The sequence below is a fragment of the Grus americana genome, chromosome 5 (genome assembly GCF_028858705.1).
Source record: "Grus americana isolate bGruAme1 chromosome 5, bGruAme1.mat, whole genome shotgun sequence".
Lineage (NCBI taxonomy): Eukaryota > Metazoa > Chordata > Aves > Gruiformes > Gruidae > Grus > Grus americana.
The window spans coordinates 53,690,681-53,706,122 of NC_072856.1; the positions used below are offsets into that span (position 1 = coordinate 53,690,681).

Genomic DNA, 15,442 nt, shown 5'->3' on the forward strand with positions numbered 1-15,442 from the left:
TTACTGATTTATTTATTAATTGTAGTTATTGATCAGTGTTTGCAGCATATGCTAGACATCTTAAAAGCAACTGTTAATGTCTCAAATGAGCTTTTGGATATCTTCAGAATTCCTTTGTTAAGAAAACAATGTCCATGCAACACATACTTCCTGCCAGCTTGTATAGGAGGACCTAGTGCTGGAAATCCATAGGCCTGTATGGAGCGCTGTACAGATATCTTTCCAAGCAGAAATAAAGCTTACCCACTCTCATTTAGAGAATTTTACAAACACAGATTAGTCTTTATATTCAAATTGGACCTCTCACATTGCTCCTACCCATACAATAGGAACTGATAAAATGTTCAAACCTGGGTGCTGGTTAAAAAGTTAAAAGGTAATTTCTTTTCTCTAAAACAAACACCACCATATTTTGGGACTCTTAGGTAATCCTTCTTCACCAATTTCTGATCCTGCATAGTGGCTCCTGTGTGGTGACTCTTGTACCAGCAAAACCAAATGATGGAGAAAACTGGAGTTACAGAACATGGTGCACAAAATCTGTAGGGCACAGAAGTGACGTTTCAAATGGTTGTACTTGCTGCCTGACAACAGTGCATGAGTAAATGAACATAAATATGCTAGCACTGAATATATGCTGAAGTATAAGATGTCAGTACTGCCTTTTTAAACAGAGTTGCTCTTGTTTTTTGTTTTTTGTTTTTGTTTTTTGTTTTTAAGCTGTGAGCTTGACCAGACATGAGCAGTCGGCTCCAGCACTTGGAGGAACACCAGAGCAAACACCAGGTGGGTTTGACAAGGGGAGTGTTTTGATGGAATAGGAAAAGGAAGGCACAAGTGCTAGCTTTCGTGCTGACTCAAGAGATAAACTTACATAAGGTGGAAGTTGTCTAAAAGGCACAGTGAATTATGTCTCAGCATGGTTCCACAAGGTGTAAATTGAAGTTTCGCTCTCAATCTGTACTGAAAACTGTCTCCAGTTGTAAATACTACTTCGGGGCTGGGAGGAGGTTATTCAGAGGCTGTAAGCTATGCTGGCAGTGCCTCACCCTCCTGTGTTTCATTGCCCACAGGAACACGTAAATCTTTAGTAGGCTGGCCCCATGGGTCACCTCTGTTCAGCCTAATCTTTTACCTTCAGGTTTTAGAGACGGCAGACAGAATGCTTTTGATTATTGGTACTCTAAATTACACTTGTCTCCTCTGTATGCTTATAGATATTTTAAGTCCCTTATTTTATATTTACTGACATTTTGTGAAGATGTCACCCTTCTGTCAGGCATTTGTAGAACAGTTAGCTCAGCAGGGTCCAAGTGATCTCTAAATAATTGTGACTACTGACAGTTCTTGCTCTGAGTCCTGTGTAGACTGACCATTTGGAAGTGAAAAGTCTCAGATTCAGATCTTTCCATATTCCTTCTTCAAGATTTGCAGTATTTCCAATGGCACATATTTAGAATTAGAACAGATCAGCTTGCTGGGTGGTCAGCTGAAAGGAAAATACCTTGCTAGTGTGGGCTCTGATTAAGCTGTGAAATGGACTAGGAGAGCTTCTGAATTAGCGGTACATACCCTTATCATACTAGCCCAGTGAGAGCTGGAAATCAACCAGTTCCTTACAGAACGTGTGCAGGTTGTCACAGGCTTCTAGGAGGAACAAGTGAAATAATGGTGTGATGAAGAGATGTGCCAGTGAATGATTGTTTTTCATTTAATGCACCATTCACCTGCTATATACTGGGCTTAGAGAAACTTGTCATGTAAGAAGTGTCAGTCTCACAGTAGGCATTGTTAGCCATTGTGATTTTATTAGATGTATTTTGGTATTTCAAAGCTTCAGTTTCCAGGCTCAGGTAATTAATCACCTAACCTGCAAATTCAGGTTCCACTAAAAACATATATATAAAAAGTTGCATGTAGCTAGTAACCACTGATGTGAAGAAAAGCCTGATTAATGCGATTCAAAATTATCACAGATGCTTTGGAAACTAGGAGACAAATGACTGTTCCTCTCCTCCTGCCTAGTATTTATTTCTCTCTAAAATCATAATTTTTTGTAAAAACAGGTTTTTTAAGGTTTGACTCATAGTTTTTAACACTTTGCATTGGCAGTACTGAGCATATCTGATTCGTCTAAGGAACTGACTCCTAAAGATAGGCTGTACATCTGCTGTAGAAAAACATTTATTTTATACATACCATTTGAATGAACCCGTCCTCATGCTCATCCCTTCTTTCTAGATCTAAAACTGTAATCCCTGGACTGTTCAAAAGTAAGCTGTATGCAATGTGCGTTTGGTATGGATTAAACACCAGCATCATGTATTTGTTCATCTATCCTCTACCATACCCTGGACAGTCACTTAGAGAGTTTCACTGATAGGCACAGGGATCACAATTGGGATGAAGCTCGATATCATTCTGATCTGCTGTTTTATGTTATACTGTGATATACCTTAAAGTAATTTGAAGGTAAAGGGGTCTGATATAAGTACCACATGAATAAAGAGATGAATCTGTGGGCATAAGACTAGACTGAATTTAGGAATGGTGGCTGTATATCATCTAGCAGGCTGTGTGTTTGGTGATGTGAGAAGGTTTTCCTGGAGGGTAGATGTGTATGTATATACCTTGTATGTAGGCACACATGCACACAAAGTGTATATGTATATGCACACATTTTGAGGGGTAAAAGCCACCATAGCCACTGTAAAGAAGGCTGCCTTGGTTTTGCATTCTTAGCTTCAATCTAACCAGCTTGATTTGGTACAGGATACCCTATATCATGTGTTAATGAAGTGAAAGTTTAGTTCAAGCTTGATATAACTTAAGACCCATTTCAGAGAGCAGAGGAAGGTTTTCTGGACTCTGAAAGTCTGCTGCCTAAATGGGATTGTAGGGTTTTTGTAGTTTTAAACAAGCAGTTCTCTGTTGGTGGTTCATTGCAGGTTTCTGCATTAGAAGTAAAACCAGGTGGTGACGGACATTCCCTAGACGTGATCTTTAGTAGAGCTATGACAGACCACTCTGGGTGAAGCTATGTTCACTGTGTCCTGCTGTATAGTTTTCAGTGAGGGTAAAGCATGAGAAATGAGATTTTAATGCTTCAGAAAGTGTAATAATATTTCTGGAAAGTAAAATGTCAGGAAAAGTCCTGGGAAGTGTCTGGTAACTGGTGTTAGTATTACGAACTCATGGCGAAATTGAGCATTTTATCACTGAGCTTCTAAATTATGTTGTTCAGCAAGTGAAAGTAAAATAGGTTAATCTTTTCAGATTAATTACTCATTGAGTTCTATTTGGAGAACCAGGATTTATTTAAAGCCCCACGATCCTTTGACTCATTCCATCTTATCTCCTTTGTTTTATGGAAAATCTCACAACATGTAATAGAGATATAAATAAGTAGAGCTGAAGAAAACAGTCTAATATCAGCTTCATTAAAATGGTGTCTTTTTGATACAATTTCATGGAAAGTTTTAACCTGGGTATAATATGTGGAAAGATTATTTCTCAGTTGAGAACTAAATTTATTTTCTATATAGACTTTTAATGTGCTTCTGAAAATGGAACTTGCTGTATTTCTCATTCTAATTATTTCAGAATAATTTTTTATAGAATTAAAATAAATATTTTTTTACAGAATCATAGAATGGTTTGGGTTGGAAGGGACCTTAAAGATCATCTAGTTCCAACCCCCCTGCCATGGGCAGGGACACCCTCCACTAGACCACGTTGCCCAAAGCCTCATCCAACCTGGCCTTGAACACTTCCAGGGATGGGGCATCCACAACCTCTCTGGGCAATCTGTTCCAGTGCCTCACCACCCTCACAATAAAGAATTTCTTCCTTATATCTAATCTAAATCTACCCTCCTTCTCTTTAAAACCATTACCACTCATCCTATCACTCCATGCCCTTGTAATTTATTTTGCATGTAATACATGTACAATGCATTTTATTTATACAGAAGCATTTAATTTAAATTACTGTTTTAAAATAGAACATGTTGGAATAATATACTTTACTGTGCTTTAGCCATGCATTTATTCAGAATTATTTCATAAAAATAATCTGATACACTGATGTGTGAAATAGCTGCTGCTTTTCATGAATTCAATTCCCAGTGTTAGTATAGCGTAGATCTTTAGGAACTCCTAAGCACTAAAAAAAAGCCTTACAAATATGATGAAATGGAAGAGGGTAACTCCAAAGGGCAATTACTAGAGAATTCTAGTAATGATAAATGGTCTTAAAAGTAACTGGAAATACTGTATTTCTAAAAAATATTGAAGAATGAAAATACTTGCCCAGTTGGCAACATTATTTGCAGTGTGTCTGTTTTGCTTGGATAGTAATAGCCAGCACCCAGGCTTCCTTGTGCTTTCTAAGTAGCCTCTTGTCTTTCACATGATCATATTCCCACACAAAGTGTTATTTCCATTCAATTTTTATAAACCCAAGTCTTAAGCTTCTTGTCTGGGAAAAAGTCATCAAAATTTTGACATAATACACAGTGTCCCAAAACCTAATAAATTATAGTGCCTACGCTTTGGCCCAAGTTATTTGAGGGAAATATGGACTTAATGCTAAAAGGGGAAGTCTTCATTCTTTGTTTAATCATTATTTGATAGAAATTTTCTCCATCTGCTATCTCTGCTGTTTTGTATATCCTCCACTGGCAAGGACTAATATCCACTAACTTTTGCTGAGGAAAGACTGAAAATTATACTAGATGAGAATTTAGTAGAAGCAGGATTTGATTCTCCTGTAATGCATAGATGTGAAGGAATAATGACACTCAGTTTGGCAGAAGTGCACTGAGATGGGAAGATGAAGGCTGAGAAGTGGAGTTCAGTGTACACAGTAGATGTTAATGTGCTGTTGAGCCTGAGCCAACAGAGGAACAATGCCCGCAGAAATTCATGCCTATTTCCTGTGACTGCACCATGTGTACTTGGGCAGAAATGGAGCAATGAACTCTGGAAGAAATTTCTGGTGTATTCCGTACCCTGTTTACAGTCTTACCCAGTGTCTGATACCAATGTCTCTCTTGTGCCAATAGGACAACCCTCCCCAGAGAATGATAACACAATAAAAGACCTGCTGCCAGAGGATGCTGGGATTGATCACCAGACTGTCCACCAGCTCATTACTGTACTAATGAAGTTCATGGCAAAGGATGAGAGCAGCGCTGAGTCGGACATCAGCAGCGCTAAAGCTTTCAACACAGTCAAGCGCCATCTGTATGTCCTGCTTGGTTATGATCAGCAGGAAGGATGCTTCATGATTGCGCCACAAAAAATGCGTGTTTCGACCTGCTTTAATGCCTTTATTGCTGGAATAGCACAAGTAGGTGAAGGCACTTACTTACTACTCTTTGCAGCTATTTCTCATTGCCTGTTGTTGAAATGGTGGTAGCACAGCCGCCTTTGTTCCAAAATAATGGCTGAGTGCCTTAAACCTTCTTAACACCTCTTCAGTTGGTAAAAGAGTTTGGGAACAAGGAATGCTGCTTGTTCTTTACTCTCAGAAGGCTCCTGTAGCCTAATTAAGTGCTTTCTGTAGGTTTTTGCTTTGCAGTTAAAAAGTAAATAGTTAAATAGAAGTATGCTAATTTATAACTTCCTACTAGTAGTCTAAACTTGCTGCATCATTGGCATAGAGATAATGGTTTTGTGTGTGTGCAGGCACATAAATACTACCAGTGTATGAAAAATTAGAGACTGCTCCAAACCTCTTTGCCCTCTTTCTCTAGACTTTGAATTCCTTACTTTCCTCATGTGTCATTTCCTCCTTTCCTGTTCAGGAAGTCTTGGGTGCCATGTGCTCTTGCTTGTTTCCCTCTGTGAATGGTCTGTAAGCTCTTTGTCATTCCTCACTTTGCAGAAGACTCATTCTCCTTCTTCCTTAGAGTGCACCAGGACTTTCTGCTCTGTCTTTCTGAGGGAGTGGTGCCACCATGTTGAACTTCTGCCTATACTGCTATGATAAATCACTGACCACACCCTTGCCCTGTGCCTTCTTTCTCCATCTTGTAAAGAGGACTGAAATTTCTTACCTCACAAGGCTCTAAGGTTCAATTAATTCTTACTGATGGAGCAGTTTATGATGCTAGGCTGAAAAACACTTCACACTTGCAGAGCACTCTTATTATTTGCCATGAAGCATCATCACTTCCACACTTTTTCTTATCAGAGTATCATATAAATGATTACCTTAGGGCTGTGATTTCAGATATCCACCTGCCCCAGCTCTTAAAATGCCCACTGTAACCTTCAAACATTGCTCAAAGCTATTCTGGCTTCTTCTGTATCTGCAATTCTTATCAGGATTTTCTGGTTCATACATTGGAAGCAGTAATTTTTTGAAGTCAGTTGCAATGTAGATACTTGGATAAACTTTCACAGTCATGGAGAAGTCAAGTATTCATGTTTCAGCAGGCAAAACAAAAGGTGTTAATGCAAACTGGGTAGCTGCAAATGCATCCTGATCCCTTGTCTCAGAGCACCATTGCTAGGTGGTGTTAATCATCTTTTACTTGTACAGTTTTAAGCTGAAGCCTATAAAAGGAGATTCAGGCCTGTTACTATTGTATTGAGAGTCTGGAAGTGGCAGTTGAGGTTACAGGGCAGTATGTTTCACATTTTTCTACATCTTTTCCAAGTTTGGATTCCCCAACTTCCATGATCATAACTGACCTGATTTTCACAAGTACTGCAGCTATGAATATCAGCCCCTTCTTCTGTCTTTAAAATGTCTCTCCCTCCTTTAAAATCATAGAATCATAGAATGGTTTGGGTTGGAAGGGACCTCAAAGATCATCTAGTTCCAACCCCCCTGCCATGGGCAGGGACACCCTCCACTAGACCAGGTTGCCCAAAGCCCCATCCAACCTGGCCTTGAACACTTCCAGGGATGGGGCCTCCACAACCTCTCTGGACAACCTGTTCCAGTGCCTCACCACCCTCACAATAAAGAATTTCTTCCTAATATCTAATCTAAATCTACCCTCCTTCAGCTTAAACCCATTACCCCTTGTCCTGTCACTACACTCCCTGATAAACAGTCCCTCACCAGCTTTCCTGTAGGCCCCTTCAGGTACTGGAAGGCCGCAATTAGATCTCCCTGGAGCCTTCTCTTCTCCAGGCTGAACAACCCCAACTCTCTCAGCCTGTCCTCACAGGAGAGGTGCTCCAGCCCTCCAATCAGCTTCATGGCCCTCCTCTGGACTCGCTCCAAACAGCTCAATGTCTCTCCTGTACTGGGGCCCCCAGAGCTGGACGCAGTACTGCAGGTGGGGTCTCACAAGAGCGGAGTAGAGGGGCAGGATCACCTCCCTTGTCCTGCTGGTCACACCTCTTTTGATGCAGCCCAGGTCACAGTTGGCTTTCTGGGCTGCAACTGTGCAATGACGGCTCATGTTGAGCTTCTCATCAATCAGTACGCCCAAGTCCTTCTCCTCAGGGCTGCTTTCAATCCATTCCTCGCCCAGCCTGTAGTCGTGCTTGGGATTGCACCGACTCACGTGCAGGACCTTGCACAAATGTCTCTCCCACCTTTAAAATGCATAGCTGAATTCACCATTTCTGTTTGAAAAGCTTCTTAGTTGAATTTTGGTTCCATTGATGTCAAATAGAACTTGTCTGAGGACTTCAGTAGGCCAGAATTTTTCTCCATGTAGCAGACATCAAAACTTTAATACATATTTTTGGGGGATTTTTTTCTTAGCTGTAGGGCTGCTTTGTGTTGGGAATCTCCTTTGCTGCAAGAGAAATGCCATTCAAAATTCAAAGATGCGTTTACAGAGTGAAAACTCAGTATGGAGCTCTTCAGAGATCTATTTCAGTTACACTCCCTCCCCTAGTCATAAATATTTGCTTTCCCCAGTGAGTTCCAAAAAGGTTGGGATTGGGCTGACTTGCTGGTTCGTTGGTTTTGATTCAAAGCTTGGTTAGAATGGTTAGTTCAAGAAAAAATAATAAAATCAAATGTCTCTTAGTATTTTGCATCATAAAATCCGAGTATTTGGAATTCTTGAAAGCAAAAAATGCCTTTTTCTCTCCCTAGCAGCAGAAGTGAGCAAGTTTTGGTGTCTGCAGGCAGTGCGGTTTTGCCCCGCATGGTGGCAATGTTGTACAAGCCTGTTGGAGGGGCGAAGCCAGCAGCGCCGGGCTCAGCTCAGCATCGCAGGCTGGGGTCTCTGTTCAGCGTTTGCAACATCATTTATTCCAGATCTTCCTGTGATAACTGGAAAAAAAAAAAAAGGGTCTGCTCAGCTGTATGTCTGCATTACAGTATGTGCTGTGTTAAGACAGGGCTCTGCCTTCCTTGTATGGATGAGTTTTTCCTAACCGTGCTGTATAACTATCTCATCCTGAGGGGACAAAGCATTGCAGGGTAGGACCATATTTGGTGATTATATATCATCTATTCAACAAGCTAACCCTGCGTATATAGACATGAGATTCATCTGTTTAGCTCTATGCATGCAGCACAAAATTTGAGACAGCTGCATATTGAACTGGAGAATTTTACAGGGAAAAACCTCTAGTCAGCATGTTCAGGAGGGACCTTGAGAGATAAGTTCTGTGCTCATAAAATAGTATAAAATAAAATAAATTGTTCTAATAAAAACAAAACCTATAAAACCCTCACAGACCTGAAGGAAATGGGTGATGTGGATGAAACTGATATTTGTGTCAGTTTAGATGTGCAGGGCTCCTGATAAAACCACTAAGTCTACTGAAACTGCAGGGATGTGTGAGATCTTGGTGGATGTGCTGGAGTTGGCTTGGCCTGCTGTTACACCTTCCTGGGTGTCAGCCAGTAATAGGTCAGCATCAGAGACAAGGGCTTTGTGGATCCTTGTTATGATCTAGTTTAGCTGCTGATTTCAGGACATGTGGCTTTAAATAAAAATAGCTAATGTTGCAAGACTGATGAGAAGATAATGAAAATTAGCAATGCAGTTTCAATGGAAAACACAGTTGTGTCAGGGCAGTGGGAATATATGGCCACACTGCACCTAACCAGCAGGATTCAAAGCTCTAGGATAGGCACCAAATAGCATGATGCTCTTCAAAAGTCATGACGGAGACAAGGCTTATGACTAGCGGTAATAATAGCAACCTGTCTACAGCAACACCACCACTTAAAGTTGATGAGCATTTTATTTAGAGCAAGATATTTTTCATTAGCTTTATTTTTGGATCCTTTAGGATTTGCATGCTTAGACTTTCTGCATAACATTACAGATACAGCAATACCTTTGCTATAGTGAAGAGTGGGATTCTCGTCTCATTACCTGATTGCAGAACATGTGGCTTAAAAAAACCCAACAGCTAATGTTGCAAGCCTGATGAGAAAATCATAAAAAGCGGTAATGCAGCGTTAATACGAAACACCAAATAACCAAGATGCACCACCCCCCCCCCGAAAATCCATGAAGGCATCCTATCTGTTAAACAGGGGATATACCTAATATGTTTTTGTCTTTTTGAACCATGATCAACGTGAGCTATAATACAAGAGTATCCCAGCATAGTACATTTTATGAACTTGCCAATGTATGTTAAAATATAGACAATGCAGGATGAAAGGCTTTCAAAACACATCTTCTCTTGTTTCATTTTACTTACCTAGCTAAAATGAGAACCTGGCAAGCTGGCAGTAAATTTCTAACTGATAGTGAGACTTCCTTAAAAATGTCTGTTTCTTTTTACTAACTAATACTTCAACTGTATTAGTTATTTTGCTTTTCAACATCAGTGGCTTTGATTTTGGTGAGCTAACTCCTGTGTTAATATTTTTTTCAGGTGATGGACTATAACATCAACCTGGGAAAACACCTTCTTCCCTTGGTGGTGCAGGTGTTGAAATATTGCACTTGTCCTCAGCTAAGGCATTACTTTCAGCAGCCTCCTCGCTGCTCCCTTTGGTCCCTCAAACCTCACATTCGGCAGATGTGGTTAAAGGCTTTGCTTGTCATTCTCTATAAGGTAGGTAGTCTTCAAGAGACACTTGTCTACCTTAAAATTTACACTTCAATTTGAAATTTATTACAGGGAACACCTAACTGTACTGCAAGTGAAAGGAACTGTAAAAAACACTTTTCTTTGATTTGCTCACTCACTATATTTAATTTTAGTGTGTGAAGTAGTTAGGTCAGTAGCACAGATGAAAGCCTATTACTTCTGCTGTCTATATTGTCTTTCATATGGTTACCTGAGAAAGAAAAAAATTAATTTGAAAATAGCAAAATGCTGTATAAAGTTCCAATGAATAGTAGTTTGAGTAACTTAAAATTAGTTTAAAAAAAAATTTAGTAACTTTAAATGGAAGAGGAGGGGCAGCTCAACAGCTTGTATTCTTTAGTTAAGTGATGCTTTTTAGGAAGTGTTGTTAAAATGTAATGTGTTTATACACTAAAATGGAGCTCTGAATACGTTTGATGATACACTTAAATTTCTAGCACGTCTATAGGGCATACAAGGAAATGGAGAGACTAGAAAGGAATAATAACATGATGATTGAAATAGAGTATTTGGAGAACAGTTCTGATGAGAGCTTTTGCATTATTATTAATAGTTGGTTTTGTCATTAAAAAGTCAAGAAAACAGCATATTAAAAGTTACTAATAGGGATTTAAAAATATTTTTTAAAACAGTCCTGCTTCTCATGATGTATTTGGAAATGTATTATCAAAGCAAGGCAAAGGGCATGCAGCTGACAATGTTCTTGTAATTTTTCTATTTTACTGCCTAAATGTTTATCCAAGGAGAAAAGTTTGTTTTTAAGTTGAAGTTTTTCTCTTTCACTGAACAGTACCCCTACAGAGACTGTGAAATCAGCAAGATTGTACTTCACCTAATCCACATCACAGTCAATACCCTCAACGCTCAATATCACAGCTGCAAGCCCCATGCAACTGCTGGTCCTTTGTATAGTGACAACAGTAACATAAGCCGATACAGTGAAAAGGAAAAAGGTACTTTCAGCACTCTCATTTATATAATAGTCATTGGTTTAATTCATTAAGTCTTACAGATGTTGTAAAAATGGGTAAATATGGTCTGAATTTTATAATGTAATACTCAGAATTAAGTCCAAGGTGTGACTTATCTGACCAGCTAGAGCCATCTATAGTAAAAGAAATTCACAATTTCTCTGCAGCCTAAGCACAGCACAGCAGTCTAACTTCTCCTGGAGGAAGTGTACCTTAGAGTTAGTAGTTCAGTCACCATGCCTGGGTAATCCTTGGCCTTTCTATGACAACATTAACTGATCATGCCCACACAGAAGGTGTGCAATCAGCCTGACGCTGCATTCTGATTGTACTTTATAATAACATGGCATAGTAGCAAATATTGTATGTTGGAAAGAGAAAATGATTAATTCAGTCTATAGTTTGCTTTTCTCTGTGAAAGGAGCTGAAGTTGATGAGCTTACATGCAGATGTATATGATGTAGTTGTCTAAAGGCAGAAGAGAATGGTTCAACCCTTAGAGTCTACATCTGATTGTTAACTCTGTATGTGCTCTCTAGCTGTAACAGAGGTGCTGCGATGGTGTGGTCTAAGGTTGGGGCTTGAAATAACATGGTGTTGCTGAGTGTAGTTCCTTACGGTTGTGAAATTTATTACGTGACAAGTATTTACGATTAAATTTTAACAGGTTCTTTGGATGTTAATCTGTAGCTGCCTTTTGACTATTTTGTCTTTTAGCTGCTTATTTGCTATTTACATCTTCCTTCTCAAACAGTCTTCCTAGTGTGCAGCAAACTCTTCCAAAGAAGAATTCAAGAAGCACTCTCTTTATGCATGTCAGTACCTTTTCCTCTTTTGCTGCTTGTTGCTCACAAAAAGATATCAAGCAGAACAAAGACACAAAATTTGTTTACCTGAACACCCTATTACTCAGCTCTAGCAAATTAAAGCAACCTTAAAATGGTTACAAATGATGTATCGCATATTCTCACTCACTTGGATATTTTGTATTGCTAGAGGAGGGCTGAAAGGGTTCAGATAACTGTGGACTTACAATGAATTTGCCTTTGTTTTAAGCTGAGTGAATGACTTCATTCATAATGACTTAAGAATGTTGAGGGTAGTACTAATACATTTATAAAATGCATTCAGTTTCTGGATTGATTCTGAGAGGTTTCTAAGACAAAGCGAGGTGCCTAAGTATCCAGCTTGCTGTTCACAGTAAGTGCCAAGTTAGGTTTAGAAAACTCGGTGTTCCGATCCCATGCCCAACATTGATTCCCTGGGTGGCCTTGTGTCTCACTTCATCATTGTTTTCCTATGTTTTAAGTACGGAGAATAATATTTACTTGCTTTCCAAAGCTGTTGTGAAGGGCTTGGGGCTACTCAGAGGTAAAGGACCATAAATGGGCAAATTTTACTCTGTAAATGCTGATTTAATCGTAGGGCTGATTCTCCTCCTTTGCTGAAATGCCGTAAAAAAAAAAAAAAGTAGAAAAGTTTTCTTCCACCTGCAAGAAGCAGCCAATATAATTCCATAAGGGCTTGGAAAGTCGAAGCCTTTCCCACCTTTTCCAAGGAGACTTGTTTAGCCTCTGGTCAGGTAGTATGTGTCCTGCTGTCATCATCAAAGGTGATGTTCAAATGATCGACAGATGAGGATTTCATTGTCAGGCAGAAAGAATCCCTATTGTAAAGATGGATGTTCCCACTATTGGACCTTCTTCCTAATTTTTCTGTGGGGATCATGGCAAGTGTGCATACTGTTGTAGAGCTGATGATAAATCTTGTGAGAAGCATTTGTTGCCAAGGGCAAGAAGAAATTAGACACATAGGAGATCACTTTTAACGTCATGCCCTAACTTATTAAACCCAGTCCCTGTAGAAATTCTTACTATCAACTTTGATTAATTTTTCTGGATTCGTCATTTCAATTAGGTATCTTATCACTGATGTGTTTGGGTGGCAGTTCCATAGCTTCTGATGTAGCAGAAACTTTCCACCAATTTCAAAGCTAAAGATATTAATGTCCAGTTTAAGTCTTCAGTTTTTGGCCATTCTAATGCTGACTTACTTGCCTCTTCACTCCTAGAAACCAAATGCATTTCCTCTCCATGTTTGCTTACTAGAATAAAAAAGCAAACCATTTTGTTTCTTGAATGCTCTGTTTTCTTTATTGTCCCAATAGTGTTTCTTATTTCCTTGGAGATGAATCACTAGACATAATAGATACGGATTTTTCCTTTTTTTACTTCTTTTTTTATAGCCATTTCATACAAGTAATGTGGTAATTTTTTGATGGGGAAATAGATTTGGATCTTACTCGCTGTCGTTCTCAACCAGCTGGTCTCAAATTAGAGCATAATGGTTTACTATTACTACTTAGGTCAATAATTTCATAATCCATACTCTTAGGTCTGACTCTATTACTATTACCAGCTTGCCAAGATTATCCATTTCTTCCTTTTTCACTTTCCTGTTTTGCTGGTTTATTACTAACCTTGCAGTTCTTGTACTAATTTTGATCTTCAATTTACCATTTCTCACTGAGCACTATAGAAGTTGTTTACTCAAGTCAGTGTTCAGACCTATTGTATTTCTTCCATCTAAAGAATCTGTATTATTATTAGTAGAAAAGGTCAGCTTAGAATGGTAAAAGCTTTGGTATACTTTTGTTGCATTGTAACCCATTTTTCATTTATCTCTGTCCTTTCTGACCTTAATTCAAGATGTAACAAGAATGGCAAAGTTATACCTAGGATATAAATTTTCTTGCAAACTTCAGATGATTCTTCATTTTCAATTCAAGTTTAATTGAAACTAGCTGAGGTTTTGTTACATAGACAGCTTTTCATTCAAGGAATTGCACTCTCTTAAGAGTAATAAAGTTTTTTCTTTCTTCAGCAGAGGAAGACAGTGTTTTTGATGAATCTGATATTCATGATACACCAACTGGACCTTGCAATAAAGAATCTCAAACTTTCTTTGCAAGACTGAAAAGAATTGGTGGCAGCAAAATGGTGAAATATCAACCAGTTGAGATGAATGCACAGAGAAGTATGAATTGTTTTGTCGGTATAAACTCATGCAGAAATACAATTTCCTACTCTTAGTTTCAAGCTACCACCTTTCTTTATAGAGTTTGTTGCACTGCCTAATTTGAATACAAGTACTCTGACTTTAGAGAGCAGGTACTCCTCATTTCCCTGAATGAATTCTCTTACAGGAGCTTCAAAGTAGGCATTTCAAAATAAAAGGATCTAAAATCAGCAATTGTTTTCTGAAACTTTAAGCTCTTTCAGATGTAAACATGTTTAAGAGGATTTGTTGCAATTTTCTTCTACCATCACGCTGAAGATTTTTACTCAAATTTATTTTTTCACAAAAATTTAATTTTTGAAGAGATGAGACTCTAGGGTAAGCAAATTTGTTGCTGCTGCTGCAAATATTACGGTTTTCCATTGGTAAAAAGAGTCATTTAGTGGTTTAAAAAAATAGGAAGGATTTTGTTTTCAAATTTAGGTTTCTGAAGTGAATACCCTAAGAAAAATTTGCAGAGATTTCCACCACCACCCACCTGCTTTTTGTTCTTCCAGCTATTTGCACAGAGTTGGAAATGATTCTGACTAGAGCAAACATCTACTTGGACTTTTCTCACTACTTTTTTTGCATGGTGATTCACATCTGGAGCATTTTGAAATATGAGGGTAATAATGATCAGCAATATTCTGGTTTATGTGAAAATATACCATTCATAATAACAACAGTGATAACCTTTTAAAATGTTCTCAATGAATATGTTCACATAGCAAAATACCAATGCAGTGGTAGTACCAGCAACTATAACTGTGCTCACTTCACTACCCCACTAGGACGAGGAGGTATGACTATGTGGTGTGATAGTTGCTAGGCTCTGCTGGGGTCTAGGATCTCTGGGGGAAAAATTCTCTGAACACCTGTCTGATCTTAGGCTTGTGCTGCCACATCCTCACTGCTATTGCTACCCTTGCTTCTTAAATTAGAAGCATCCATTTTAAGCCTACTTTGCTGCAGTAAAAACACGTAGGTGTGCTCTAATATACGCTGATGTCCAAATGATGTCCACAATGCGGTAGTCCAAAATTATTTTGAAACCTCTTCAGAATTGTCTGTGTAGATCATTCCATCTTTCATCGCTCATGCCTAATGCAGCCGTCCCCAGTGTCTCTAGAAATTACTTGCCTGGGCCATCTTCTATTCAATGCATAAGGTTAAACAGTCTATCTTCAGGGTACAACTGTCCAGGATGAGTAGAATTTGGATAGAATTTAGATAAACACTATTATCCAAGTAGTAGGGTTTTTTGTTGTGGTTCATTGTAAAAATCTATGTGATGTGGCTCTGAGGTTAAAACAAATTTTAGACAATTTTGACTAATACTGGGTTTGTATTTGAAATGCCAGTCATGTGTTGAAT

At 38.8% G+C, this 15,442-nt stretch overlaps 1 protein-coding gene across 9 annotated transcripts in view; it reads left to right on the top strand.

Moving 5' to 3' along the window:
- UNC79 (unc-79 homolog, NALCN channel complex subunit) overlaps window positions 1-15,442 on the top strand; it is a 111,936-nt gene that overhangs the window by 44,052 nt on the left and 52,442 nt on the right. For 7 of the 9 annotated variants that reach the window (XR_008577467.1, XM_054828563.1, XM_054828564.1 and 4 more), the window contains 5 exons: window positions 721-786; window positions 5,066-5,352; window positions 9,819-10,001; window positions 10,828-10,990; window positions 13,892-14,044. Coding sequence is in view for 8 of the 9 variants with exons in the window: in XM_054828563.1 (XP_054684538.1) it covers window positions 721-786; window positions 5,066-5,352; window positions 9,819-10,001; window positions 10,828-10,990; window positions 13,892-14,044 (852 nt within the window). In the remaining variant the exon portion in view is untranslated. The remainder of the gene's footprint in view (window positions 1-720; window positions 787-5,065; window positions 5,353-9,818; window positions 10,002-10,827; window positions 10,991-13,891; window positions 14,045-15,442) is intronic. The other 2 variants (XM_054828565.1, XM_054828569.1) reach the window with 1 other exon arrangement.